We start from the raw sequence: 24,915 nt of genomic DNA on the forward strand, positions 1-24,915 counted from the left end.
GCAGATGGGGGAGTCCCCGGCAATGAGCAGCCGCCTCCCTTGACAAGCATGCATGTTTATCTGAGCAGGAAATGCACAGAGGGAAGGTTTCCAGGCCGGCCTCCGCCTCCTCCCCCTGCACCTCTGGACCCTCTTCTCCAGCTGCTCCAGGGGTCGGATGTCGGGTGTCCAGGATCCAGGGGCACATGCGGGCTCACTTGAGGCAGCAGGGGGACCGTCCTGCAGAAGCAGAGGCTGACAGGTCTGGTGGACAGCTGACACCATCAGACATGATGCTATGTGCACCAGGCCCCCGGGTGCCGGCAGGACAGTGAGCCCTCCATCTGAATGTGCTCCTCCGGGCACTGACCCTTGGGCCCCCAGCCCCGATTCGCCAGCCTGGCCAGGTGTCCCCGGGGTGCTGAGCCCCATGAGGACCTCCTGCAGTCCTGCTGGGCTCCTCCAAGGCCCACGGGCCCCCACACGCCAGGCTGCCCACGCCTCTGCCTGCTCTGTCTTACTGAGGGCTCCAGGCTTCCCCAAGGGGAAGGAGGATGTGCCTGAGTGAGGGGTGCAGGGGGCACTGCCTTCCTTTCTCGGGGGCCCTGCTCTGACCCAGGAAAGGTGGGTCCTGAACCCCCTGGGGCCTGGGGCAGCAGGTCCAGCCCTCAAGTTGAGGCTGAAAGTTTAGGGCTGGCGGTCCCTGACCTCAGACAGGCTCTGATCCTTGTTTCATCTCAAAGGCTGAGGTTTAGCGTGGTGGGGCTGAGGGAGGGGGCTGGGGAGGGCGTCATGACAGCACCTGCCAGCCTTGTCTGGACAGTGGGTACAAACTAGCGGGGCGCTTACGGCAAAGGCCGTGTCTGGGGAACTGTGGTGGGTGCTGGGGGGCAGGGACCCCTCTCTTTCCACAAATGTGTGGGCCTGGGCAAGGCGCTATGGGTGGGTCCCTTGCCCCTCCCCCGTCCTCTCTCACCCACCTGGGTGCAGAACTGTCCCCCAGCCAGCCTCAGCCCCACCCCCACCAGCAAGACTGTGAGCTCCTCTCCCCTCATCAGCCCGTCCATCCATCTCAGCATCTGAGCTGTGAGCAGCCGCAGCCCTGTTACACGGACGGATCATGACAAGGTCACTGGACCAAGCCTCCCACTGTGTCCCAGCAAGGAGAGAGGGAAGGGCGGGGAGGGGTGGGGGAGGGGAAAGTGGCCCTAAGCTCAGGGTTCCTGGGAGGTTGGGGAAGGGGAATTTGGGAGACCCTAGGCAGCCAGGCAGCCCCAGGTCTGTGTGGGCTGAGAGGACCTGTCCCCTCACCCATGGCCACTCCACTCAGAGCACACAGCCCCAGGACTGGAGAAGACCCCTCCCCCAGTACCTCTGTCCCCAGGGTGGGGGCCACCATGCCCCCCTTCTCCAGGGAGCCGGGCCTTGTTGCTTGTGCCAAGGGCCCTGGGGGCTTCCAAGATGGGCATGGGGGGCCGGGTGCTCTCGTGGGTGCAGGCATGGAGCTTCAACACGTGCGCTGGGGGGCGGGGGAAGATGTCAGTGGGGGTTGGGAGACCCTCCCTTGCTCCCTGCCTTGCCCGGAGGCAGCGGCCCAGGAGAACTGCTCAAGGCTGGGGCACCAATGACCCGGCACGGGGCTCCCTTCCCTCCAGTGTGAAGACAGAGGCACTGGGCACCACAGGAGGCAAGGCCACTCACTCTGGATGGCGGACTCGCAAGCCTGGCCCACGAGCTGGTAGATGGTGGCCAGGGACTGTGGCTCTCCCTGCAAGGGAGGACAGGCCACGTGGCTGACGGCTCAGGCAGTGTGGGGGTCAGTGCCTCCCCGTGCTCCCCCAGGGTCGGCCCGGGCCCCAGACTCTGCACACTCACCTTCTCTCCTCGCTCCCCCTTGGGCCCCGGCAGTCCCTGAGAGGGAGGAAAAGGAGAAGTGCCTGGACCCCACAGCTGCCCAGAGACCCAGGAGTCCCCAGAGAGCAGAGGACCCACCTCTGCTGCTGCAAGAGGGAGACAGCCGGCTGACTTAGGTTTCCCTGTCCTCAGGCCCCACCCAGCCTGCAGGCCAGATCTGCTGTCACCCTGACCCCTGGAGCCCAAGTTGGGGAGCCCCACCCCAACTTGTCCCCCTCCTCTGTCTTGGGCTTGGCAGGGGGCAGTCCAGGGCTCCCTCTGCTCTAAGCTTTGTGTCAGCCTAGCTTTACAAATGTACCAGCTGCTGGGCACCCCTGGGCATCAGTGCACACGACTAGCCCCCCTGGCTGTTGGGCTGGGTGGGGAGGGGACTTACTGTGGGCCCCACGGCCCCTGGGGGTCCTCGCTCGCCGTTGCTGCCCCTAGCCCCCGCAGTACCTTGGAAGCCCTATGAAAGTGGGAGGTTGGGTTTGGTGGCTGTCCCCCGGGGGTGGCCTCTCCCTCCGAGTCCCCCCACCCTGAACCAAGATCAGACTCCTCAGCTTGTCCCCAGCCTCACACCAGCTGAGCCCCACACCCACCCAGCAGGCCCTGCTTTCCTCACCTACCCAGGGCAGTCCCGGCCCACCCTGACCACTGGCACTGGTTCTAGAGGAATATGTCCCAGTTGTCCAGGTGTGACTGCGGGCCAGGCCTCCCAGGGGTGGCCTCTTGCAGGAGGGGCAGCTTGGCCTCCCTGGTACCCAGTGAAGTACCAGGGAGGCCAAGCCCAGGAGACCCTGGCCAGGTCTGGGCTGCTGGCCCTAGTCCCCAACCCAGAGCAGCTCCCTGGCTCTGAGTTCACCTAGGACCTCTGGGAACACTGGGCTGGGAGGAAGCTACTTCCGAGTGAGGGGGTTGCCCCCACTCTCTAGTGGGAAGGGAGCCAGACCCACCTGTCCGCCCTTCCCAGGCCCAACTAGGGGCTCAGGCACCTTCCTGCTGTGTGCCGTCAGGGTGCAGGCGAGGCTGGGGGCTGCACAAATGCATTTCCTACCAACCTCTCTGGTGGGGTGAGAAGAGGGGGCTACCTCTGTGCTCCTGAGCACAGGACACACACCCCACCGCAGTCTAAGTCCCTGCCCCAGCCCAGGAGAGAGAGGCCCTCCCTGGGTCACCATGTTCAGCTCAGCCTCAAGGAAACTTGAGGGATGCCAGTGGGATGTGCAGGGCTGGAGGGCTCACAGAGGAGGCAGTGCTTACCCTAGGGCCTGGGGGGCCAGGCAGTCCAGCAGTCCCCTCCAGGCCTCTCATTCCCTGAGGGCAAAGGAAGGGTGGGCGGGGGCAGGGCTGGTACCCCTGAAAGCCCCTCCCATGATGATCACCAAGACCCACAGCTATGGGGGGTACATGCCTGTGCCTGGCTGAAGCTGGCCCATCTCAAGGCCTGGCCCCGCCCTGGGCAGTGACTGCACCTGCCCCCGGTCAGTATGGACTGATACTCCCCTCCCCACTAGCCAGGCCATGCAGAGGGCAGGGTGGGGCAGAGAAGGAAGCCCCCACTGCCTCCATCTCAAGACCCTTCAGCCAGGCTTCTCTCCCACCTTCGGTCCCTGGATGCCAATCTTCCCGGGGGTGCCCTGGAGGCCGGGGTGGCCCTGAAATAGAACAGAGGTGATTGGCCAGGCTGGGGCTGAGGTCCAACCCAGAAGAGGAAGCTCTGTCCCAAGCACACAGCCCTTGCGTCCCCAGTATGGTCTGACCTGCAAGCCGGGGTGTCCATGGTCCCCCTTCTCTCCTTTGACCCCTGGCGGACCCTGGAGGGGGAAGATGGACTGGGCGGGAAGGCGAGGGGAGGGGGTGGGGGGACAGGGCGGGGGGATGCAGCACCTACCACGGGTCCCTGGATGGTGCGGCCCTGGGTGCCCGGTGACCCCTGCTGACCCCCAGGACCCTCGGGTCCCATCTGTCCAGGTGGCCCGGGCTCTCCCTGGAGACATGGGAGATGGGGGCTGAGGAGGCACATGGCTGCTCCTACAGCCCCTCCTTTGATCCTGCCCTGGGTCGGGGGGCGGGGCAGACCCACCCACACACAGGCATCTTCACCCTCACGGCCCACCCTGAGAGGGTCCTGCTGCAACCCCACTCTATAGCTAGGAGCTGGGCCAGCTCTGACAGTCCAGTCACAGAGCTTCGAACCCCAGACACCGAAACATCCTACCAAACCTCTAAGGGACAGAGGCCACCAACACCATTTAAATGGCTTGATTTGCAGTTTTTTTTTTTTTTTAAAGAATGCTTTCAAATAATTGAGAGTTAAAGCATATCAATGCACCAAATTCTATAAAGAAAACCACAGGCATTCCCATTTGCGAATATCAATGTGAAAATCCTAAATAAAACATGAGCACACAGAAGCCTGCAGCCTGTTAAATGAGTGGTGAGGGCTCAGTGACCATGCCGGCTTCTAGCGGGAGCAGGAAGAGTTCAGCATTCGAGAGAGATTAAATCATTCACCAAACTAATAGCTCCAAAAAGGAAAACGATTTGCTTGTGTTCAGAGCAGCTGATGAGGCACTAAATCTTATTTAACACCCATTCTTGATTTTTAAAGTCTCCTAATAAAATAAGGTTAGGATTTGACTATCACATGACAAAATCCATCTGTCTCAGCTCCCAGGCCGGCCCCACACTCAACGGGCAAACCCCAGAAGCATTTCTGTGAAGCTAACATGGACATGTCTGCTATCACCGGGCTTCCTTAACAAACTCTGGAGTGTCACCCACACCAGAGAAATAAGCAAGAAAAAAATTTTAAAAAGAAAGAGAAAATTGAAAAGGAGACAGTGATATGATTTTTCACAGGTGCTGTAAATAAAAACCAGGAAAGTCCAAGGAAACCATATGAAATTAAAAAACAATTGCAAATAAGGTAATTGAGTAAGAAATGGGGCCCAAAAACAATACACAGAGAGGACAGGGGGTTTAGGGGAGAGGATGTAGAGCTGGACCCATCCCTGCCAGGACGGTGGCTGCTCCTGTGTCTGAAGAGCTATCTGGATTCTGGACTCCGTGCAAAGCTGGTGATGTGATTAGACCGCATTTGAAGTGGCGGGGGTGGGGGAATGGCTACTCAATAAATAGAGGACCGAGGGGCAGTGGTCTGGGGAGGAAGGAGGAACCACAGTTCCAGGCTGGAAGGTGCTAGAAGCACTTCAAGGCCCATGAGGAGGTGGTCCTCACAGACTAAGGGAAGGCCTTTAAATACAAAGCGAGTCAGGAGCCGTGGAGACAGACCCACACAGCCGACACAGCCGATGAGACAAAGTGGATCCTAAATCTGCCTGCCACACATATCATAAGCCAGGTCAGGAGACCACGACTCGGTACACTAGTCACAGCTCAGGGCACAGGGTTCCCAGAAAACCTAGAGCTCCTCGAATGAAGGAGAAAAGCCAGTCGAACGGGGCCCGAAGACATGCATCCAACAATAAAATGCCAGCAACTTCCAAGGGGGTGGAGCGGCTAAAGGGAGAAACACAGGGGAGGGCAGAGCACACGTGGCCCGGCCGGCGCCCAAGACTGCCCGTCACACGGTGCCCAGGCTGTGGTCCCCCTCCTGCCTAGGGTTGGACTGCGGGGCGCTCACTCCTGCACCCACCCCCAGGATGCCCCATGACTCACCCTGGGCCCTGGGAAGCCTTGCTCTCCTGGGGCTCCGTTCCGCCCGGGGAGGCCCTGAAGAGGCACAAGCAAGGCTAAGGCCGGGCTGCACATTGGCCCCCCTGGCAGTGCCCTGGACTCCAGTCCCCACCTTCATGGTAGAAGAGGGAGGGACTCCGGGGGCCAGTGCCTCCTGGCCGCCTCCCCACCGTCACTGGTTACCGCACACACGGGCTCGTGGCTTCCAGCCCTGGCCCCTCCCTGGAGAGGTCTGTGGACCACCAGCCGAAATGGGTCCTGCACCCTCCAGGTGGCCAGAGGGTCTGCGCCTGCCCCACACTGGGGCCCAGGCCTGGAGCTGTGACTCATGGCCAGGCCATGACCAGCACCATGCTGCAGCCTGATGGGCTAGGCTCCCACTCCCAGGGGGAACATATGGGCTCCAACACCAGAGAGGGGCTGGCTCAGGAGAAGGCTGCAGTGGGAAGGAAGGGGCTTGTAGGAGGGAACTCAAGGGCCGGGGGTGGACAAGGCAGCCAGGACACTCATGAACTCTGGCCATCAGTGAGGCAGGCCCAGGGACATCTGCTGGGGCTTGGGGAGGGGACCATATCCATCACCACTGGCAGTGAAATGTTGCCGGAGTCCCTGGTTACCCCAGGGAGGAACTGCGGGACTCACCGGAGGTCCTTGGGGGCCTGGGGGCCCAGGGGTCTGTGAGGAACATGCACAGGCAGATGGGAAGGCAGGACAGGACTCTCCCTCCTTCTGGGAGAAAGGAGACCCCCACCATTAAATGCACCCCCTCTTTGCCTCTTGTTTAACCCCAGAGCTCAGTATCTGCACTGACTCCAGGGTCCAGGGAGGCGAGGGGTAAAGGGTGGGGACCTGGTCCTGGCCGCCACCTTCCTGGCTGCCCAGTACAGGCCTGCTGACAGGATGCAATCTCTCGTTCCCTTGCAAGCCCTCGGCAGGGCCAAGCCCAGTGTGGGCACACAGGGGAGTCAGTGAGGACCCCTTCCTGTGCCTGAGCCCACAGAAAAGGGCAGTGGCCCTGAGTACGTGGCAGCAGCCACCCTGGAGCTGGAGGCTGCCTGGCCTGCTCTAGCTTTCCTTGCCCCAGGGTCTCCAGGACACCCATCCAGCTGCCCTGAGCTCCAGCTCCAGCCCTGTGGGTCACCTCCTCCAGGAAGCCTGTCCGCACTTCTTCTGGATGACCTGGATGGCCTGTCTACCCCCAGACTCTTGCCCTCAGTGGGCACTTGGCCACCTACCGATGCTGGGAGCTCGCAGCACCTGTCCTCCTCTGCCCACGAGTCATTGCACACGAGCTGTAGCACCTGGAGCTGGAACTTCGGAGAGGAAGAGAGAGGGGTGGGGTTGGTCAGGTGTGGCTGTCACAGGGGGTGGGAGGGGCCCACCAGCCCCAGATGGTCTGGCTCACCGAGGCGGAGCTGCTCCGGGGGCCCCGGGCTTTGGCCAACCTGCCCAGCATGACGAAGCCGGCAGCAGGCAGGCCGCCGGCCTCCCCGATGGGCCTCTCGGCCACCTTCCGGCAGTCCACGTAGAGCCTGACCCTGGCTCGGCCCACGGCCACATGCACCTGGGAGACAGCAGGAGGTTCCCCGGGGCCCCAGCCAGGATGGGCTCCCTCCATGTCCAAGGGCCAGGCCCGGAGCAGGGAGGGGCAGGGACCATTCCCGGGGCTGGTGTCTGGGTCCTGACCACCCCACATCTCCTGAAACCCCTCAGAGGGCCTCAGTTTTGTTCTGTACAATGACACCCCCACAGCCCCTCCCAGGGGCTGCGGGACCAGGAGCAAGGGCTGGATGCTCTTTGACCCAGATCAGGGTGGGGGCATCCAGGGCAGAGCAAAGTTCCTGCATTCTGGGGGGTGCCATGGTGACAGGGCAGCCTGTGTCCTGCAGAGCCCAGTGGGGGTCTGTCCCAGAACCTGGGAGCACCGAGGGTATCAGGCAGGAAGGCACGAGCGGTGGTCCTTCCAGGACTTGCCAGTACCTTGTGGAAACTCCCAAAGAATATCCTCCTCACTTCAGGCAGGTCAAAGGTGACCTCCTGCAAGGTGGCCCTGGGGTCACGGTTGAAGTAGGTCAGCGACTTCCTGCCGGCTGGGGGATGCGACAAGAATCACATGAGACCCCTTCGCGGAAGGCGGGAGAGGACCCCCCAGAGCATCACCTGGCCCACTGCTGCCCCTCCAACTGACCGTCCAGCAGAACCCCGAGGATGGGCTGGAAGTCCTCGCTTGCCACCTGCCACAATGCAAAGGCCTCTCGGGGAGTCTCAGGGAGCAGGCGCAGGAGGAAGACGACTGTGTGCTCCGGGGGCAGGGTGGCCAGGTGGATGTCGCTGTAGGGAACAGGAGGGGCACCGCAGGCCCGAGAGGAGGTCGGACCTTGGGGACCGAGAGTGGGGTCCTCGAGGCCAGGCTGGGGAGTGTCAGCAGTGGGACTCCCCTCTCCTCCTGGCCTATTGGGTCTCAACAGGAGCAGCCTGGGACCCCCAGGACGGCCCCACAGGGACAGGAGGCCATCCCCTTGGCACGTGCTGGTTCTTCTCCAGTGCCCTTCCCCCACATTCTCTCCTCATAGCTCCTACTCTCTGCCAGCTCCTGGGAGCCTTCCACTCTTTGCAACCCCAGAGTTGCAATTTGTATTTTTCAAATTCCTATCAATATTATAAAGCACGTGATTTACCTTTGCAATTTAAAACATTTTAACTTAAGAAATATTATGCTGTGCATGTGGAAGTTCCAACGTGTGGTTAAAGACACCTCTGTGTATGAAGTGGGGTGATTATCAGACATCGGGGGCCATCCGAGCCATGGTCATGGTGAGTCACAAAGCAGTGGCTTCTCACAAACCCCGGATATGTGCAGATTTGCAGGATCAAATTAGAGCACACAGGAAGCTGGAGTTCTCAGGGAGACAAAGGTGGTGGCCCCTGCCCAGAAGTGCCACCTGGGGAAAGCCCTCCCACCCCACCTCCAGGAGATTTATTAATTTGGGGAACTCGGATTCTCGGAGTCCGTGTGCCCCCAGGAGTCTGCCCAATTGACTCCCCCAGGGTGTCCTCCTGCTCTCTGGCCCGCCCCAGCTCCCACCTGGCCCGCCGGGTCAGCTGAGAGTCCTTGAAGAGTGTGAACGTCCTGGTGGGGCCAAAGGCCGAGGGCTCCATGGCCACGCCGCGGATGGAGGCATATTCTTTCTCCACCAGCCCGAAGGCCGCCATCAGGTCAAAGCCTTGGGAGGGGGGCGCCATTAGACAGGAGGGGAGGTGGGGGTGAGTAGGAGGCAGAGTAGAAAACCACGTTTCTGGTGAGAGGGGAGTGTGGGAGCCACAGAGACAGTGCAGGGACGTCGGGCCTCAGGGGTCTGGTCCCCCCTTCCCTCTATCCTGGACTCAGGAAGGACATGCAGGGAGCACCAACCTGGCCCTACCATGCCCACAGCCATCACCTCCCCACAAGTCTCAGTGCCCAGACCCTCGCCCATCCCACTCCCACCCCAACTCGGCCGGCCCTGCAGCTTGGTCTGAGCAGCTCTGGACATCCTTCAGGAGACCCACCTACCAAGATAGCTCCCCCGCCCTCACTACTAGCTGCCCCCACCTGGCAGATCTCCCTGACCACGCGGGGCCCACGTGTCAGCCTTCTCTCCGGGGAGGGTCTCAGACCCAAGCAGTAAAGATGTGATGCTGTGGACCCAGGCTCAGCCCCTCGCCCGCCCACCTCCCGGTCAACACAGGCTCACAAAGGCCACGCAGGACCCACGGGCCCCAGGACTGCCTGACCCCAAACCCAGGCCACCCTCCCCCAACAAGGACCCAGAGGAGGAAGAGTGGGTGGGGGCTGCTGGGGAGCAGCTGCCACGCCAGAGTGGGACCTACCTGGGAGGGAGCCATCCAGGTGGAGGGCCGGGCAGGCTGCTGAGAGGGGACAGGGGTAAGGGTCAGCGGGGAGGGGCCCTTTGTGGCTGGATGCCCTGCCCTGTGGTCCCCACACTTCAGGGATAGGACAGGGACAGTGTCCAACCCCCAGGAAGACAGCACCTGGCCGGGTGCTCCCACAGGGTCTGCGTCGAGAGGTGAGATGCCCTAGGTGCAGGCCGGGAGAGACCTGGGTATGTGGACGTGCCCGGGTCCACACCGTCCTGGGGCCAGCCTGCTCCACTTCCAGGCACTGTGTGGACACTCTGAGTGTTCACGTATGAGTGTGGACGGGAACTGAGACTCTCAGGGCAGGAAGTGGCTCCCTGCCACCCAAAAGACGAAAGGTGCTGAGCCCTGGGTAGTGAGGCCCCTGTCCCCGGAGGTATTCAAGTCAAAACTGGGCAACACCATGGAGGGGACACGGGGGGAAGCTGGGGTGGTTGACTAAGGGGCCTTCTGTTCTGATTGTCTGATTGTCTGATTTTCGAAAGGAGCAGCAGGAACAGCAAACAGATACTGAGGCTCCTCTCAGCTGGGTCCTGGCCTGGGGGTGGTGGGACCTCAAGGACCACTGAGACCCCGGGGGCGGGGCCAGCCCAGAGTGGGCCCTGGGCTACGCTGCAGCCAGCCCGTCTGTGGCATGTGTCCGGCTTCCCACTCCTACAAGCTGCACATCTGCCCTGAACCTCCTGGACACAGACCCAGAAGAACACTGCCCGTCCCCCAGCCCCGGGCCTCTGCAGGCCAGCCACAGCCACGATTCCCTCTATGCCAGCCTGCACATGCTCAGTTGGACTGCAGTGGCCTTAATCCTGCACCAGAGGGTCTCTCGCTAAGCTCTGCAATGCGGGGTACATCTGGGAGTCACAGGGCCCACACATCCAGGCTGCCAGGGTCCTGGGCCTGGCCAGGGTCTGCTGGGATCTGGGATCTTGGCGCCCATTCACCCGTCCGGCCTGTGGCAGACACCGCCACGCTCTCCCCTGCTCCATAGATGGCTGAGACCAGGACCCGGTACTTGGTAGCCGCCAGCAGGTCAGGGATCGTCACGTGGCTCCCGGGTCCTGGAATGGAGATCTGGGCAGGGGTGGGGTGAAGATGGTCACTTGAGCATCTCCGCTAGTTTGGGCATCTTGGTTCCCTGTCTGTGGGCCACATCGCAGAAGAGTGGCCCCCTCGACAGGCAGGATGGGACATGTCTCTCCAAGCCCAGGATGCGGTGGCCCGTGAGGGGCGATGGCCTCCCCGGCTCCAGGGAGACCCACCGACTTCTCGGGTCCAGAGCCTGAGGCCAGCGCGTAGGAGAGCCGGTAGTGGAGCACGTGACTGCTCGGGGGCGTCCAGCTGACCTGCAGGCTGTCAGGCGACTCTGAGGCCAAGGCCAGGTTGGAGGGTGGGCTCCGGCTGACTGCGGGGGAGCATGAGGCGTGGGGTATCTCAGATGGCAGCGCTTCCCCTCCACTCTGCACCATGCCCGCCACCCTCCCACTCCACGGCCCCCACCATGCCCAGCACACAGCCCAGTGGCCATGGCCCAGACAGGGCCACCAGGCCAGCTGTGGAACCACCTCGGGTGCGGTGTCACACCAAGTGACCTGGACCCGTGGCCACCCCAGGGAAGCCTGCTTGGAGGGCTCAGGGAGGCTCTGTGGACCCAGTGGCCCACTCGCAGGGTCAGGACTGGAGGGGCTGCCTGTCAGGCCCACGGAGTGGGGGGTTCTGGGGCAGAGCAGGGCCACCTACCGGGGGTGTAACGGAGGGACACAGGGTCACTGCGGGCCCCGTCCCGGTAGTAGGCCAGGATGGTGATCTCATACTCTGAGTGCCTCCCCAGGCCAGGCAGGATGGCTGTGCCCAGGTTCCCCGGGACAGAAATCTGTGGAGAAGAGGGACTGGTGTCCACCTGGGGGAGGTGTCCTTCCCTGGGGGCCAGGCTCATGGGAGAAGCTGGGGTGGGGAGGGTCCACTCCCCCCACACCTCACGGGCCTTCCCCTCTCCCAGGGGCGTCCACGTGATCTGGTAGACAAGCACGCCGGACACCGCCGCGGCCGCCCACTCGAGCCGGACTTCGTCCCCAGGCAGTTCTGTCACCGACAGCTGGCTCGGGCTGGGGACTTTCCCTGGAAGAGGGAGACTGAGGCTGGGGTGGCAGAGGGGCCCCCAGTCCCCACTCACGGTGCCTGCGGTCCCCTTTCCCAGGGCAGGCTGCGGGCTGGGCACTGGTCCCGGGTCCCACCACCACACCTGTCCAGGTACTCGCCCTCACCTGACTCGTGTTGGTCTGAATCACTGAGGCAAGCAGAGGGAGGTGGCCTGGGGACCCCACCCCGACTGCCACTCACGTGTGGTCAGGCGGCCGGTCAGGGTAGAGGAGCTGCCCCCAGGGTAGAGACAGGTGACGCGGACCATGTAGGTGGTAGAGGAGGAGAGGGGCCCCAGGATGGCTGAGGTGGCGTTCCCAGGAACCTCCGTCTGCGGTTGGGGGGAACACAGGCAGCTTGAGGAGGGCAGCTCCTGCCAGAAGGAGACCCAGGCCTCCCCCACAACCACTCCCAGACTGGAGAGAGGGGACCTGGAGCGGAATCTGTGCCCCTGGGTGGGGTCTTGCCCATTCCCCCAACACACTGGTGTTTTCACCTCTCAGGGCCTGCTCCCCCAGCACACCCCGTCCAGCCTGTCACATGTAAGGATTCTTACAACTCTTTGCTTCACTTCTGCCTCATCCCCCCTGACTAGGACTGGGGCCCACAAGGGCCGGGGTGGGGTCAGCTGCCTTCCACTCCCCCTGCACTGCTGAGGCTGAGCCTCGGGAGACACGGTCACATCCACTGACCCTGAATTCAGGGGCCTGGTCGGGGAGGCTGAGAGCGCTGGTCCCCGTGAACAAATCGCCCCCCTCCCTGGACATGCAGGCCTGCTCTCACCTGTCCCGAGTGGCCTCCCTTGCCCGAGATGTAGCTGACCCTGAACAGGCGCACAGGTCTTGCGGTGCCCTCCCAGGACACGCGGGCTGAATCATGACTCACGTCTGAGAAGCTCAGGTGTCTGGGGGTGGTCAGGGCGGCTGCAGGGCACACCGAGGCCTTAGGACTGCCTCATGGGTACCAGGGGAGGGCAGGCGACAGCCGGGGTTGGGGGACTATTGGATAGGGTTGGGGTCCCCCACCGTGGAAAGTTGGGGGGAACCAGAGTAGGCAGCAACCTGCGGGATCCACTCACGGGTCCTGGCACGGATGCCCTGGGCCTCACTGATCTCTGCCCCTCGAAGGCTCTGCACCCACACGTCATAGTCCCTGCCCGGGGCCAGGCCATCCAGCAGCACCTCCGGCCGCCCCACCCGCACCTGCAGGGACACTCATGCTGGCCCCACCCTACCTGCCCCCTTCCCCCAGCCCCCCTTCCCTATGCTCCTCCCCCCGTGCCCACCCCCCCTCTCCTCTGTGCCCCGCACCTCTCTCCTCTCCTCCTCGCCCTTGGGGGAGGCAGGTGACCACCGCACCAGGTACTGGGTGGCCTCTGCCAAGGGCTGCCAGGTGAGGCGGACAGTTTTGGGTGTCACTGCAGCCAGGGTCAGCGCCTGGGGTGGGGGCAGGGGTGCTGGGGGAGACGGGAGCAGAAAGTTTAAAAATGCAGCAGCAGGCAGAAATCAGACCTATCAACCAGCGGGAGTCGGGGGAGGACAGACACCTGTCAGTCCCTTGGTAGGCGCGGGCTAGGTGTGTCCAGATGGAGACACAGAGAGGGGAAGACCAGCAGGGGTAGGGGAGGACAGACAACTGACTGTAAGTCCTGGAACTTATTTCACTCTGGACCGCCCCGCAGGTTTCTGTTAAGGCCACCTGCCCTGAGGGTGAGAGGGCCGTGGCCTGGGGTTAAGAGGCCACAGCCTGTGTGGTCCCATTTAGATGGAGGGTCCAGGATCCGCAAACCCCAGAGACAGAGAGCAGATCAGGGGTCGGCAGGGACTGTGGGGGAGGGGAGGATCGGGGTGACCACTAAGGTGTGGGGCCCCCTTCAGGGTGACGGGTGCACAATGCTGGGACAATATGGAAAACAACAGTATCACCCGCTGTGAACAGGTGACTGTGGGGTGTATCTCAATAAAGCCGCCAGGTGGCGGGTCTCACGCAGTCCTGGGGGAACTGCAGGCCAGGCAGGGTGGGAGCTCCACAGTGTGGCAGCAACAGTGATGGGTCCCTGTGTGTTAGGGTTGTGATACAAAGGATGTCACTTGTGCTCAGAAGAGGACACTGAGGGTCAGAGCGGCCCAGTGACTCGGCCTTTGTTGGGTGTGGTACCCTGCCTGGGTTCAGACCGCCTTGAGGGTGCCGGGCTCCAAGGGGAGGCTGCAGGTGGGGGGAGCCCCTACAACCCTCAGCTCATGCACACACCTGTGGTCGCCAGGCCCTGCAGGCCCTCGCCGACGCCAGCCTTGTAGAGGGGGAACACAGAGACCAGGTACTCGGTGCTGGAGGTCAGGTTGTGCAGCTGTGCTGACGAGGTGGGCCCTTCCACCACCACCTGGAATAGGAGCCGCGAGGAGCAGGTCGGTGGGGTGCAGGGGAGCAGGAAGGGGTGCTGGGTCAGCCTTCACTCCCTGCACAGCTGTGTCCCCAGAGCAGGTCTGGGCCATCAGCCTGTCACACAGGCGTGAGCACAACCCTGCCATCCACGGGTGCGTGGGGCCGTGGTTGCATAAACCTCCCGCACCTGCTCCTCATTCACCTTGATTTTATCACCTGTGGGCGTTACTCCAGCCCTGCCTGCGGTGGCGGGGCTGGGGGGCCGGTGCTCACCTCCCTGGGGGTGCCGCCCTTGGAAGGCCTCCACACAATCAGGTACTTGAGGGGCGGCTGTGGGGCCGGGCTCCAGGACAAGAGGACGCTGGAGGAGGTCACTTGGGTCAGGACCAGCCTTGTGGGAGCGGGAGGGGGATCCAGGGCCGGTGTAGCTGTGGGAGGGAGAGGAGCCCAGGCCCAGGGGGAGGCTGGTGTCAGTGGCTCTGCCTGCGCCCCCTGGCGGCCACTTCCAGGAAGGACAGGGGCTCCCCAGTTGTCCCGGGAGCCCTGAGAGCCCAGTGGGAGGGGACCTGGTGGGGCTGCATCTGGTGTGGCAACCCTGCCCCTGGCCCAGCCGCGTCGCTCACCTGGGCTCCCACGCGGGCTCCTGCCCTGGACCTTCTGGCAGATGAGCCGGCTGAGTAGGCCGGAGAGTGTGCTGAGCTGGGGGAAGTCCTGCACATTGTGGACGGTGATGTCCAGCGGCTGGGATGCCAGGAGCCTCAACTCGGTTTCGTCGGCATTCTTCACGCCTGCCGCAGTGTTGAGAGAAGGGTTAGCCCACTCAGCACCCATGTTTGTTGTGCAGTCAGGACCACTGGGCCCCTGCTGGTCACCCAGTCGGCAGAGAGCCCTTCCCAAGGACCCCAGACCCCACAGGCCCCGGAATGGGGTCACCTGGCCAGGTGCCCATGAGAGACAGGTTGGTGTGAAGGTGCCTGTGGCATGCCTGCCCAGGTCTCTGTGGAGCTTGCAGCCAGGAGAGAGGTCAGTGTGCTTTCCTGTTCACTCAGGGGCTGGGGTCAGGCACAGAGCAGGGTCTCTGCTTCCAGAAACCCTGCCCCCAGGTCTGGAGTTCCCTCCCAAGGGATGGAGTTAGTGACTGGCTGGCTATGGTAGCAGAGAGAGGTCCCCAGGGCATATGGTGTGGGGAACAGGGAGGGGCCACAAACATGTCCACAGATGACACTGCCAACTGGCCACTTCACCAGGGAGTGGCCAGGCTGCCCACGCCAACTTGTGTGGCCACCTCCAATTGTCCAGGTGGGAACTCAGGTCTTCAGAGCAGGGACTCTTCCTCCCATTCATAGATGGGGTTGGGGGGCGGGAGCAGGTGCTGAGGCTCAGAGGCCACAAGACCTGCAGCTTGGGGAGCCGGGAGCCACCCTGCTGTGTTCTGTGAGAATGCCCACTGAGAGCCCGGGGGGGTGCTGCTCACCCACAGCAAAGATGTCGACACCCAGACCCTTGAGCACGTGGCCAGCAGCGTGGGCATCATCCTGGGACTTGCCATCTGTCACCAGAATCACCAGCTTGGCCGCCTCTGGACGGAGACCTGCTCTAGGCTTCAGGTTCTGCTCCAGCACGTGGGTCAGGGCCAGGCCTTGGGCACAGTGAGAGCAAGAGTGCTCATGCCCCCACACACTCTCCTGCCCACCTGCAATGGCTCCACCAGCCACTGGCCATCTGCTCTGCCCACCAGGGCAGTCCTGGCCCCTTCAGACTGTGGGTGCCTGGAGGGCAAGGATTCCCCCTTCCTTCCCTCACAGGCACCTGAGACCCAGGGGCCAGCACCCCACACCTTGCTGCTGCAGGGTGCACAGGGTGAATGGGGATCAGGGAGGGAATTGTGCCATGGGTGTGTGGTCTGCCTGGGTCAGCAGTCCTCTCCCCTGAGGAGGACTGCTGAAAACAGGGCTCCCCCAAGCTGTTGGTGGGCCTTCCCAGGAGCCTCTACTGACCAGAGGAGCAACTTGTTTTCAGCAGTACTGCCCGACTTGCCACATTCACCATGGATGAACGAGGCAGACTGGCCCTCTGCAAAGGCATGAAAACACAGGACTCGGGCGTGGTTCATGCATGCCTCTCCTTATCTGTGGGTGCAAGGGAGACTAATCACGGGACAAGACCTGAATGGACCTCGAGGGTGGGGCCGAGGCTGGGGCTGGGGCTGGGGCCGGGCAGACCTGTGAATGTGTTTCCTCCTCTGTAGTGGAGGTTGTGCACAGCATTCAACACTTCCTCCTTGGTGCCAAAGGCATTCAGGTCCCACTCGGTCTGGGGGGCTCCACTGTACTGAGTCAGACCTGGAAGGGGAGAAGTCCCCACTCTACTGAGTCAGACTGGGAGGGGAGGGGTCTCCTCTATATTGAATCAGGCTGGCAGGGGGTGGGGGGAGTGGGCACACAGCAGGTGGGCAGAACACACACAGCCTTGCCCAGGTCACCAGGAAGGCATGTTTGCAAAGCTCCACTTTCCACACAAGGTCCCCCTGGGAGCTAGCTGTCTTCCCAGTGCAGGTGGGGACCTCAGTTTTGCCTGGTCGGGTGAGAACTTAGCCTTGGTTCCTCCCTCACTTTGCACTCCCTTCTCAAAGCTGGGGGTATGGAGTGGAATTGTGAGGACCACCCCAGCGGGGCACAGGGCAGGGCTGGGACCCACCTACTTGGACTTTGCCCGGCCCAATTTCAAAGGGCTCGATGACGCTGGCCAGGAAGTCTTTGACCTGCTGGAAGTGACTGTGGCCTATACTCCAGGACCCATCCACCAGGAAGATCATGTCCACAGGCATGGGGGGTGTGCAGCGGAACTGGGGTCTGCCTGGGGTGGGAGGGGAGGGAGGTGAGGTGTTGGGCAATGTCATCACTGCTACAGGACCCTGAACTGCCTGTGGCTGGGCTCCAGTCCCCAAGATCTCCTTCCCTGAGGTTGGTAGAGGGGGAGGGGCTGCAGGACTCTGGCTTCAAATGAGATGGGCAGCAAAGTGTTGAGGGACAGGTACCAGGGTCTCACCAGACTTAGAAAACTGCACTTGAAGCTCAGCCCACTGTCCCAGCCTCCCTGAGTCCCCCAAAAGGGGGTTCATAGGACATCTAGTTGCTCTGGAACCTCCACCCTCTATTGGCCTGGCCAGTGCTGGTCACTGCGCAATTGTCCAAGGGGAGATTGCACCTTCCTTACCCACCAGCTCCCAGGCACAGCTGGCAGAGGCTGTCCAAAGAGGATCGACTGGGGTGAGTCAGCACCATGGACAGCGCCAGGTGGCCCCTCATTCCACCAGCTCTAGGCTGAGTCCTCACCGTGTGTGAAGAGGGTTGTCCTAAGGACCAGGAGCTCTTTGGAGACAAAGCCATGCCCCTTGACCTGGGGCTCCCAGAGCTTTGCACAGTGTCTTCAGGCCAAGACCCAGAGCCAGGGCCAGACCCCCTCTTGGAGGCTCCTGGCTGGGTAGGTGTGGTGAGACCCTCACCGAATGCGGGAGGCACCCTCTGGCCTCAAGGCCCTGCACTGTGGGGGAGACCACCCTGTAAGACCCCAAGTCCACTGGGAGACTGTAGAGGGCCTGGACCCCAGGACCCCACGTGAGGTCTAAGGAAGGAGGTGTCTTTTTCCATTCCAAGTCTGATGGGGGAGACAAAATCAGAAACATCCCAGGTCTGGTGGGGGAGGCACATCTCCTGCAGGGGGAGGCCCCTGCAGGGCCTCATGGGCAATGCTGTGCTGTGGTCCCGCCCTCAAGCCCGCAGATGCTGGCACCCCAGCCATCTCACCTGGCTTCCCTCTCCCTCCAGCTGAGGTCCTGGCGTGGTTCGGCCCCTCCAGGTCTGGGGTGGGCTGAGCAGGGCCCTCCCCTGTGGGGCCCCTGGGTGGGTGCTGCTCCTCACCAGGTACTCCTGGGGGGATCACAGCTGTGTTACCCCTCACCAGCCACACTCAGGCTGGGGGGTACCTGAGGGAAGTCGAGGTAGTGTGACCAGGCACTGGGGCCCAAGGACATTCCCAGCAGATGACCTGTCCCAGAGGGTTAGTAAAGTCAGGAGCGGGCAGCCAAGCTTAAGTGCAGGAGTGTGAGGGCAGACAGAAGGAGGACTTCCTGGCCACGTGGAAACTGTGAGGCACTGAAGACTGCCCCCTGTTCCCAGGCACATACCGTCCCCCGACTTGGCTCCACCAAGCGTGGGTGGATCTTGGCTTGGGGCCAGGGCCCCTGGGGGCTCAAGGTCTGGGCTCCCCACAAGGGAAGGGGTGGGCTCCAGGGTTGCCCCCAGTGGCCTCTGGCTGCTCCTGCTCACGGAGTTACTCTTCAGATCCTCGACTGCAGAGAGATGTGATGGGATATCAGGACCCCACCGCCCGGCAGGGGGGATAGAGGCCTGGGGGCTGCCCACGCAACCCTTCCCACAAAAGCCCATCCAGGCTCCATGGGCTCCCAGCCTCTTCTGCACACATGCACGCCCAGGGCACTTACTCACAAACTCCCTGCGAGCCAGCAGGATGTTCCCTGAGCCAGTGAGCTCGAAGATCTGCAAGGTGTACCCCTTGGAGGGGCTCAGGCCCCCCACAGTGGCCTTGGGGGTCTTGGTGGTCAGCATCACCTCCTGCTCTGGGTCCCCTAGGGTGGGGTTGGGGAGAGGGATCAAGGCAGCTGAGGTGGGTGGTATCTGCATGCGTGTGTTCACTTATGCCTGAGGTGTGCATATGTGTGTATGTGTGTTAGGAGTGGTGAAATCTGCCTGGCACCCCTTTTTCCCCTCCCCTAGTTCCTCCCTTTGGGCCAGGGGAGGGAGTAGGGGGAGAGGTCTGTGTGTCTCTCTCTAGGACCTGATGGGAGTGGCCTGTGCTCCTCCCCAGAGGGACTCATCTCAGGGTCCACCGGGGGATCTGTAAGTTCCCCAGGTGCCATCAGAGCAGCGCTGGGGACACCATGGAGGTGTCTGTGCAGACAGGGCTGCACGTGGGGAGGGGCCTGCCGCCTGTGCACAGGGGCTGGATAGCACATGGCAGTGAACCTGTAAGCACGTCCCAGTGTGACTGTGAGTCTATGCTAAAAACAAAGAAACAATTCCAAGGGCATGCTGCCATGCTCTCAGGGGAGGCGGCCACGGAGGCGATAGGAGCGACTGATCAGAGGTCAGGAATACCTGGCAATTCTTGGACCTCAGGTGCTAGAAAGGGGACTCAGAGAGGAAGGACTCACAAGCCTGCCCACTGTCCAACATCCTGCAAGGTGGACAGCCCCCAGCCTGGGCCCAGCCCTGCATGGGGAGGTGGCACAGGCCAGGAGGGTGAGGTCCCAGGTGCTTCACGTGACTCAAGCTGCATAATTTTCACAAGCCCGCACCCGTTTTGTAGATGGGAAATCGAGTCACGCAGTTGCTCAGAATCAGGATTTAAGCCCAGGTCTGTTGGGTTCCTGCTGCCTTCCAGGGAGGGATGGACAGGCAGGTCCTCTGAAGAGTGCATCCTTGGCACATCCCCCCCTCCTAATTCTTTGGGGTTGAGACCCTGAAGAGCTCCACCCAGGTGTAAGGGTTTCTGAGGACAGGTCAGCTCTTGAAACAGCTGAAGCCCAACGTCAAACAACCTTAACTCCTAAAATGGAGCGAGTCTGCCACTCGGGCTTGGCACTGTCAGGGCCCTGAGAACTCTAAGCTGGGGGAGGGCCCTTTTTTTGCAAAGTCGTTGACTGCCTTCTGCACGTGCCAGGTGTGGGGACACACGGCGGGGACATTAAGGGCCCTGTTCTCCCGCCACAACCTCCCTGTGCTAGTGGGGAGACAGCGAGGAGGTAGTGCAGAGCCCAGGGGAACCAGCACTGCGACCGCCGTGCTGAGCGTGTTCACCGTCGGTCTGCACAGAGGCAAGGCGCAGGTCCCTACCTGCCCTGGGCTTCACCTGCACCAGGTAGCCGAGGCTGCTCCCTTCTGACTCTCTCCACTTCATCTGCAGCCGGTCCTCAGGCAGCACCGCCAGCCTCAGGCGGCCACTCGCTGAGGAAGCAGGACAGGCGGTCAGGACTGATCCTCCTTGGTGACCTCCCCAACCAGCTGTGGGACCCCATCCTGAGGTTCCGAGGAGACTGTGGCCCTTCTGGGGCTCAGCCCCTCCGAGGTTCAGAGGGGACTCCAGTGCCACTGGGGGGAACTTTGAGAAGAGGAGCCCACCTCCCCCGAGCCAGGGTTGGAGGAGGACTGGTCCCCCTTGCAGTCCAAGGCTGCCGGGCAGATCTGGGTGGGGGAGACTTCTGTCCAGAGAGGCCCTCCTGGCTCTATAAGGGGTGCCCCGCACTGTGGACTTAGGCTCAGGCCAGCATCCCAGAGTGGCCCTAACTGCCCACCCACCCAGTGGAGACAGGCTCTGAGCCAGCTGCAGCCAGCCACCCCTCCCGATTCCCCGCCTGAGTCCCCGAAGTGCAGTGGAGACACAGCTGCAGACTCCCTGCTGCCATGGTCACACATCCCAGGAGGTGGGGGTGCCTGGGGTCGGGGGCTCCCTGGGGCGGGTGCCCTGGCCGTCCTAGGAGGAGGAAGGGGCCATGGAGGCCTGAGCCCTCCAGCACAGCCTGACTTCCAAGCTTCCGGCAGCTCCTTGGTGTGGGTGACTATTTTTGGAAAGTGGGGACAGAGATGGACTTCTTCTGGCTGCCCCCCTCAGAGCAGGGGCACAGGGGAAGGGCAGGGCTGGGGGGAGCCCGTGGCAGACACAATGGCCGCTTCAGAGCGGGTAGCAGCTGAGCTGGGCCTCCGGATGGGCCCCCTGCTCCCTGGAGCGTGAGCTGAAAGGCAGGAATGTCTCAGCAGTGGGGGCCTTGAAAAGACGCTTGTGAGTGGGGGGCCCAGCTCATGAAGAGCCTCTGTCTCCCGGCACCCCTGACATGTTGTTGGGGGGGCATCCCGAGCTGCCTTCTGGGTCTGCAGGTCAGAGCCTTGGCAGGCACTGGGGAGACAGCACCCCACCAGGGGCACCCCCACACAGGGCCATTCTCGGAGAAGGGCAGCCTGGACTTATGGGTCCCACCTCCATCTTCCAACCACCCCCGACGCAGTCCACCCAGAGTCTGCAGGTGCCTTGTGCTGTCTACCTTGAGTGTCTGGGGTTTCTTACTGACTTGGTCCCCTTGGGGGATCTTGTCAGAGCCCCAGGGATGGAGGCCCCAATCATCTGTGAGCAAAATCATAGCCAGGAGGATGTGCCGCTAGTAAGAAGGTAGTTAGAGAAGCCAGGACTCCAGGCTGGGTGGCTGTGTGACAGGTCCCTGCCGCGCCCCCGTGAGGACTAGCTCAGAGGTCTCCTACCCTCTCGGCACCCGTGGGAGCTGGACAAATGCCAGGGATGTGGCTGGGGGGCAGTGTGGAGGAGGCTTGCTACGTGACTCAAACACCACCTCCCAAGGTTGGTCTCCCCAGCCTTCCCTGACAGGTTTGAGCATCACCCTGAAAGGGACACGCCCCATAGGGAGCTGAGCATCCCCTCATTGGACGGGGGACAGCTGACCAAGGTGCTGCCCGTGGCCATAAATGAGCTGAAAGGATCAGGGACCTGCTGGAGGCGGCGTCTTGGGCTCTCCTCGGGGGTGTTGCGGGGGGGTCACTTTTCACTCTAGATTCTGTTGTTTGAAAATTTCACAATTAAAAACGTGTCCAGAGAATGATGAAAAAAAAATCACTAATGCAAGAGTGAATCAAATGCACAGTGCATTAATGCACATTTGTGTTAACAAATGGATAAGACAAAAAAAGCCCAACTAAAAGGAAAAACCGCAGTACCAAAGGTCAAGCCACACAGTTGAGGGTGATGCTGGGGGCAGAGCTGTCCTGTCTTCCCGTCTCTGTCCCCTGAGCACCCGAGCCCCTGGAAGCAGCAGCTGCTCAGGGCCAGAGGGAGATTGGTCCCGCAGGGGGGCCTGTGCCCTGGGCAGGTATGGCCTGGGGGGGCCAGGCGGGAGCTACAGTTCCAGGAACCCTCACCCGTGTCCTCACCTTGTCCCTGGCTGAGCCCCAGGGTGACACTCAGATACAGACAGAGGCCGACTCCGAGGTAAGGGCGCACGCGGACGCTCATGGTGCGCAGCCTATAGGAGGAGAAGAGGCCACTCAGCCACCTGTCTGACTGTCCATTCGTCAGTCCATCCCTTCCTGATCTCTAAGCCAGAGTTTGTTCATCTTTGCCCTTGTGGGCCTGGGACTGAGCCCCACCCAGACACCTCCGGACGCCCACCCTCCTGTCTACAGGAGCTGGTGTCCAACAGGCCTGGGGGGCTTCCTGGGTCCACAGGTCAGCTGCCCTTCACCTGCCCACCACCAGCTTCTGCATCCCATCCTTGTGACATTCTCGACAGCCCCACATGGGGCCTGGTTGCTGCTCTGCCCACTTGTCATTAGACCAGGGAGGAAGTGGGGGCAGGTGGGCGGTCCTGCCTGCAGCCCTGAGTAAGTCAAGGTGGGACCCCAGTTGAAGCAGGACCCTAGGTGTGCTGCTCACTTGCCAGCCCAGGAAGAGGTGTCCTGGCTGAGAATCCGCCCCCCAGGACACCAGCCTCTCGACCCCAGAGCCGGCTTCTCAGTGAGTCAGGGGGAAGCCCTGAAGGGGATTGGGTCCTGGGGGGCTCCCTCCAGGCCTCTGCTAACAGAAAAGAGAGGAACGCAGGGCAGGATCTCAGGCTCCTGGGACCCCCAGCCCAGCCACACCCCTGGCGGTGGGGCTCACAATGTCCTTGGGCTGTGGAGGGGCTGGAGGACGAGGCAGTTTACCTGGTGACCTCACTTTCTGATCCTCCTCCACACTCTGAAACCAGGCTGCCCTCCCTGGAACCTCCGTGGGACCCTTCCAGGGGCACAGAGGTCAAGGCTGTGATCGGGATCCCTCGACAGTGTCTACCCTCCTCCACCTGTGACACTAGGGGTCCAGGCCCCACCCCCACCAGACCCCATGCATCCGGTCCTGCTGCACCCCCAGGAACTCAGCTCCCCCGACCCTGAAACCTCTCTAGAAGGTCAAGCTCATCTTCAAATCACACGCCTGGAGCAGCCCCTAATGGGAGCAGCCCCTGCCCACCCAGCCTCCAGACAAGTCACCAACCTGCTCCTGTCCCCGGGCAGCGTCCCCTGGTCCCGTGTGCTCCCGTCCCACTGCAGTCACAGGAAGGCCGTGACTTATGAGGCCCCTTTGTCACTGCTCTGGCCTAGCCCCACCCACCCGGAGCCTCCGCCCCTTCCCCCACCCCCAACCAGCTCTTCCATCTGCTGCCCAGAATGTCTCTCCCAAGAGCTGGGGAACACAGGCCACAGCATGAAGGACCCATCACCCTGCAGGGCGGGGCCCAAAGCACCAAGGGACAAACACCTATACCCCTCACTTCACAGGGCCTGTCCCAGAGAAGCCCATGGGGAGGCCCCTCAGGGACCAAGGTCACCATGTGTCACCCCAGGGGGCCAAGCTATGAGTAATGGGCAGGGGGTTTCTGGCAGCCTCGGTGAGTGGCAGCCTGGAGCAGCAACTGGACGCCAGTGTCACAGCAGCAGCCACAGCCTCCTCTCTCGTCCAGCATCGCCTCCCAGGACCTGTGACCCCAAACCCGAGCCATTTGTGGGACTCTCCAGTGCCCAGGGCACCCCCGCTCTGCCCTGCCCAGCCTCCTCTGCACCTACCCCTTCTCCACAACCCTCCGCAGTCTGTGACAGCCAGCCAAGCACAGCCCCTCCAGAGCCCTCTCAGCCCACCCAACAGCCTCAGAGCCTGACCCAACCAAGGCTTGTGGTGGCGGCGGGGAAAAGTACCCAGTCTAGGCCCCAAGCACTCCCCTGCTGGACCCCAGGACACACCCCCCAGAACCGCCCGACCCCAACCTGGACCAGCCCCTTCTCCCAAGTGCTCCGAGGGTGCCAGGGCCCCTCTGGGTTCAGCTTCTGGAGGCAGAGGTGCTCTGGGGTAGGCAGGCACAGCACAGGGCCCTCAGGCTGCTGGCCAGCAGAGGCCACCATCCAGTGAGGGCTGTGATACTTGCTGGAGACTAGGAGAGGCTGGTGGGCAAGTATCAGGGGCTGGATGCTGCTGGAGAGTGAGGCCCTTCCAACTCCCATGGAGGCTCCTGTCCTCCTCCCTGGACCCACAGCCACTGGGAAGGCACTGCTGGATCCAGCCAGCTCTCCAGCCTTGCTCTAGGTAGCCTGAGACCCCTCTGGCCTCCATCCTGCCCTGTGGTTGGTGCTCCTGCAACCAGGAGGGGTCTGAGGACGTGAGGCAAAGGTAGTCCCGAGACCTGCTGTGGCCTGAGAGCCACCTATGGCTTCGGACTCATGGCTGGACACCAGACACTGCAGAGCTGGTGGATGCCCTGCACTGGGCGCTGGGATGCAGGTGGGCCCTGCAGACCCAAGTGGAGGTCAGTGGAGGGCGCCTGGCCCAGCGGCCTCAGATAGCACTGACACACATGACCTTGCACACCCGTGGCTCACAGGTGCTCAGGACACGCGTGTACACAACCACACAGCCCACCAAGGTGTTCTCAAGCCAGTCAGGTCCTCAGCACTCCCGGCCAGACCCCATCTAGGCCCACACGTGTGCATCCACCCAGGAGTCCCTGCATCCGGCAGGTGTTCCACGCACCCGAGCCTCACAGCCCACCTGGCACGGTCAGAGCTCAGCCAGGGTTTGAGTTGCCCTCAGAAAGAGAAGATTGGAGAAGGAATTGGCAACCGACTCCAGTGTTCTTGCCTAGAGAATCCCAGGGACGGCAGAGCCTGGTGGGCTGCTGTCTATGGGGTCACACAGAGTCGGACATGACTGAAGCGACTTAGCAGCAGCAGCAGCAGCAGAAAGGGAAGGATGGGGCCAGGCTGGCCCCTGTTGGGTGAGTCCTGTCAACCTTCT

The 24,915-nt window shown here is 62.3% G+C and overlaps 1 protein-coding gene across 1 annotated transcript; it reads right to left on the bottom strand.

The window, feature by feature from the left end:
• Window positions 1-39: 39 nt before the first annotated feature.
• COL20A1 (collagen type XX alpha 1 chain) lies at window positions 40-22,958 on the bottom strand. The gene is made up of 36 exons (XM_070801307.1): window positions 22,026-22,958; window positions 19,926-20,036; window positions 18,515-18,658; window positions 18,197-18,361; window positions 17,817-17,939; window positions 16,708-16,866; window positions 16,233-16,352; window positions 15,485-15,649; window positions 14,634-14,798; window positions 14,284-14,438; window positions 13,879-14,008; window positions 12,939-13,084; window positions 12,707-12,830; window positions 12,412-12,551; window positions 11,830-11,959; window positions 11,465-11,607; window positions 11,230-11,362; window positions 10,752-10,894; window positions 10,434-10,563; window positions 9,445-9,483; window positions 8,660-8,798; window positions 7,763-7,905; window positions 7,555-7,664; window positions 6,980-7,138; window positions 6,810-6,887; window positions 6,217-6,303; window positions 5,557-5,610; window positions 3,767-3,862; window positions 3,636-3,689; window positions 3,477-3,530; window positions 3,136-3,189; window positions 2,270-2,341; window positions 1,855-1,890; window positions 1,681-1,747; window positions 1,352-1,498; window positions 40-219 (listed from the first exon to the last, which is right to left on the bottom strand). The coding sequence occupies exons 1-36, from the start codon at window positions 22,105-22,107 to the stop codon at window positions 194-196; spliced, it is 4,023 nt and encodes a 1,340-aa protein (XP_070657408.1). The 5' UTR covers window positions 22,108-22,958; the 3' UTR covers window positions 40-193.
• Window positions 22,959-24,915: the final 1,957 nt, after the last annotated feature.

This window comes from Bos indicus, chromosome 13 (assembly GCF_029378745.1).
Source record: "Bos indicus isolate NIAB-ARS_2022 breed Sahiwal x Tharparkar chromosome 13, NIAB-ARS_B.indTharparkar_mat_pri_1.0, whole genome shotgun sequence".
Taxonomy (NCBI): Eukaryota; Metazoa; Chordata; class Mammalia; order Artiodactyla; family Bovidae; genus Bos; species Bos indicus.